This window comes from Drosophila eugracilis, unplaced genomic scaffold (assembly GCF_018153835.1).
Source record: "Drosophila eugracilis isolate 14026-0451.02 unplaced genomic scaffold, ASM1815383v1 contig_532, whole genome shotgun sequence".
Taxonomy (NCBI): domain Eukaryota; kingdom Metazoa; phylum Arthropoda; class Insecta; order Diptera; family Drosophilidae; genus Drosophila; species Drosophila eugracilis.
In genome coordinates, this window is record NW_024573408.1 from 748 (window position 1) to 4,810 (window position 4,063).

At 41.1% G+C, this 4,063-nt stretch overlaps 1 protein-coding gene across 1 annotated transcript; it reads right to left on the reverse strand.

The window, feature by feature from the left end:
• Positions 1–1,919: 1,919 nt before the first annotated feature.
• LOC121530350 (ras-like protein) lies at positions 1,920–3,802 on the reverse strand. Its single transcript, XM_041819291.1, has 5 exons — positions 3,677–3,802; positions 3,471–3,607; positions 3,251–3,409; positions 3,037–3,189; positions 1,920–2,348 (listed from the first exon to the last, which is right to left on the reverse strand). Exons 1-5 carry the CDS (start codon positions 3,783–3,785, stop codon positions 1,920–1,922), a joined length of 987 nt encoding a protein of 328 aa, XP_041675225.1. The 5' UTR covers positions 3,786–3,802.
• Between the last annotated feature and the right edge of the window lie 261 nt (positions 3,803–4,063).

A 4,063-nucleotide genomic window follows, 5' to 3' on the forward strand; every position in this document is an offset into this window, starting at 1 on the left:
TTTTGCGAGCTCGGCGATTTTTTGCTATCGAAAAATATGGATCAAAGGAATTGCATCAAATTTTGTGTAAAAAATAAAATTAAGTGCTCTGAAACACTTGAAATGTTGACAGTGGCATACGGTGAAACTGTTCTGAGTAAAAACAAGAGGAAACGCTATAGTCGAGTGCCGCGACTATAAGATACCCGTTACTGTTTTACACAATTTTAAAATATTAATTTTGCTAGTGGAAATTCACAAGGCGCCACCTATTGTCAGAGGAAGTATGTTGAGTATGCTTATAGTGACGTCACTTCCCATGTGAGGCCTTATAACCTTAATTTTTTCATAAATAGCGCAATAATGTTCCGATTTGAAAAACCTTTGGTAAATCGATAGATATTAACAGAAATAAGTTATACAAGGTCAAACAAAGGCATTCATAATAATATTATAGACGCCACAGTTTTCCGCGGTTTGTAGGCGTTAGAGTGGGCGTGGCCTAATGCAACTTCGTGGCAAGTTGCAGAGGCATCTACTAAATATGTGTTTCTAAGCAAAATTGTGTAGCTCTTATAGTTTTTGAGATTTTTGCATTTTTGGTTTTTCGGATTTTGTGGGCGTTAGAGTGGGCGTGGCTTGATCGGAAAAAAACAATTCGCATTGGGAGCATCATAGAAACCTACATGCTTAATCCGAACTTTCTATTACGAATAGTTACCGAGATATCAGCTTTTCTAGAAAATCCGAAAACCGTCTTTTGAGCCTTGTGGGCGTATGGGTGGGTGAGGCCGGATAGTAGTACTACTATAAGATGCGCTGTCATCTAAAGATTATACTTTCTGAATTTCAACTTTCTAACTGCAATAGTTCCTATGATTTCAGTAATTTTAGTTTTTTGCGATTTGTGGGCGTTAGAGTGGGCGTGGCAGGATGCTGTAATAAACTTGCGCTGTCCCGGGACCTCAAGAATCTTCATGCTTAATCTCAACTTTGTATCTGCTATAGTTCCTGAGATCTCAGCGTTCATACGGACGGACGGACGGACGGACGGACGGACGGACGGACGGACGGACGGACGGACGGACGGACGGACAGACGGACATGGCTCAATCGACTTCGCTATTGATCCTGATCAAGAATATATATACTTTATAGGGTCGCAAAAGCTTCCTTCTATCTGTTACATACTTTTCAACGAATCTAGTATACCCTTTTACTCTACGAGTAACGGGTATAAAAATGTGTACAAGTGGTACAAACTCTTCCAAGATGGCCGGGAAGATGCCAATGACCAGCCTCGCTCTGGACGCCCAAGCACGTCAACAACTGATGAAAACGTTCAAGCAGTGACGAAAATTGTTTTGGAAAATCGTCGAATCACTATCAGAGAAGTTGCTGAAGATGTCGGTATATCGCTTGGCTCGTGCCATGAAATTTTTTCAAACGTTTTGGGTATGAGTCGTGTGTCAGCGAAGTTTGTTCCGAAATTGCTGAATTTTGAGCAAAAGAACCGTCGCATGAGCATCGCTCAAGAGCTGTTGAATGACGTCAACGACGACCCAGATTTACTCAAAAGGGTCATAACTGGTGACGAATCATGGGTATATGGTTATGATATCGAAACCAAAGCCCAATCGTCCCAATGGAAGAGCCCAGACGAGCCAAGACCGAAAAAAGCAAAAAATCGCCGAGCTCGCAAAACAACTTGTAACTTTACGCCTCTCACAACCAAACAAAAGAGGATGTTCCATTGAAACTTGGTACAGATGTTAGGGAAGAGTGTACCAATATAACAAAACAAAAAAAACGATAATCGAAAATATGTTGCCCGAGAAATTTGAAAAGTCACCTTACTTTTTGAACACACCTCGTATATATTTGTCTCTATATTTTGACTAACTAAGCTCGAGACCCTCCCTGACTACAGTTCCCCTCTCTCAATAGCTGGCATTGCTGCCCCTGGTGGAAATGCTCATACGTCGCTCTACGCGATTCGTGTGTGGCAGCAGACATCCTGGCGGTGGATAACGCCATCTTCTTGGCCGGGACAACAGTGTCCCATCTGTCGAGGCTCTGCTACGAAAGGGGGCATCGATATCGCTGCGCGAACTACTCAAACTACTGCTGGCAATCTCATCCGTAGACTCTGTATGGTCACCGCTGCTCTCCTCCAAGCAGGCACTTCCGATGACCAGGAAAGAACGTCGACCGGCACCAAAGGATGCCGCATCGTAGAAGGAACAGGATCCTGAGTCGGGGGTCAGTACTCCATCCGTGTTGGCCACATCGCTCGTGGAACGCTTGAGCTTGGGGAATTTGCTGAAGACTCGCCAGAAGCGGAAAACATCGCGAAAAACATTCTGCACCTGGTTGGAAAGGCAAGTATATATTTTTATTTATTTTTCAAGTGTTAGATGATGGGAGCTGTTTAATTGCTTTTGCAGCTTATTGATTAGGTTGAGATGAAAAAAAAGTATTATATTTTATAATTTACAAATTCTTTAAAGAAGAAAAATGTCTATACTCAAAAAAGTCAATATAAACTGAATCTTTAAATCTGTTCAACAGTCTTTTAATTAATTAAGAACAAAAATTAATTGTTTTGGTTATGTTAACCTCTTTCGAAATTTTACATTTTTTTATTTAATAAAAACTTTTGGCTTAAAAACTGAAAGGTTCCCTTAAGGTTGCTCCCAGTGATTTCCTTCCTTTTCTTCTCTTCCTCTTAAATTTTTGTGACGAGTAAATTAGCTACGCAATTCGCCTGCATCACTATAGTCATCTCATTCACTCTCACTCACGAATCAACTCAAGGAACCAAGCACAGCAATAGATAGTTTGACTCAGTTACTCCTTCCATAACTAGCATAACATGAGAAAGTAACGAACTGAGAATCAGGAGAAAGGAAACAACAAACTACAAACTGGACATTAAACTTGAAACGATAGGCACACAACGACCGATATACATATATACTCTTTCCTCAATTATTTAAGTTTAAGAGTGATTATTTTAGCTTACAAGTACTGTATCTTAGTCATTTTCCCCCTCACCTGATCCACGCTCTCTCTCACAGAGATCTCATGAAAACATGCGCAGGACAGCTCCCTGAACCTTCGTTGACCCTCTTCCAAGCTGACCATTCGATCGCCGGGCTGATCTGTCTTGTTGCCCACCAAAATGACAGGAATATCCAAAGTATAGTCCTGGTAAATCACATATATATATACCTATATATTCTATTAGTACTATGATCCATATACTTACTTTACTGGCTGAGCCCAACTTGCGTCTCCGCTTATTGTAGTTGATGAGGAACTTCAGGCGGCTGCACTCATCGAAGGAGCACTTGTCCGTGATGGAGTACATGAGGATAAAGGCGTCGGCCCAGCGTATATTGGACTCCAGACTAACGCCATCTAGTTCCTATATAGAAATGTAGTACTATTAACTTTCTTAAGATTATATTTCTAACCAAAAACCTTACTTGCAGCTGTCCTGTGGCATCCAGAATGTCAAACTGGATTTGCTCCTTGTCCAGCGTGGTTTGGCAGGTGTAAACCTTCTCCAGATTCGGATCATATTCGCCAATGAAGCGTCGGGTAATAAAACGCACCACCATGGCTATATTGGGAGAGTCCTTTGATTTTGGTTTCCTTCTTTATATTTTTGGGAGGTGAGCGGAAAACTCACCCGTTTTTCCCACGCCACTCTGGCCCAAGACCATAACCTTCAGAGTCTTTTGTTTGTTGGTATGCAGACCCAACTTGACCAGCGATGACTTTGGCGAGGTGGCATTCATTGCAGATACCAGGAGCAATTGTCTGCAAAATGTGGGGTGAGAGGAGAACTAGGTGTTAACTTTGATATTTAGACTTGGGTATACCCTAGATTTTATGTGAATTAGAAGAGAAATTGTGTTTAATTTTGTTGGTTATATGATATTTTATTTATTGTGGAACTCGGATAAGAAGCTGTATGTTTAACATGAGTAACTTATAAGTTTATATGTTTAATAAGGCTGCGCGACAATATGTGGTGACGTCTTCAAAAGCAGATACAAGAAGAAGGAATACATAA

Excerpts from the sequence above, each read along its gene's own strand:
- LOC121530350 (XM_041819291.1), bottom strand. The coding sequence starts at position 3,785 with ATGAATGCCACCTCGCCAAAGTCATCGCTGGTCAAGTTGGGTCTGCAT. Across the intron at positions 3,410-3,470 it reads ATGCCACAGGACAGCTGCAA|GAACTAGATGGCGTTAGTCT; the intron begins GTAAGGTTTTTG and ends ATTTCTATATAG. Across the intron at positions 2,349-3,036 it reads TGAGAGAGAGCGTGGATCAG|GTGCAGAATGTTTTTCGCGA; the intron begins GTGAGGGGGAAA and ends CTTTCCAACCAG.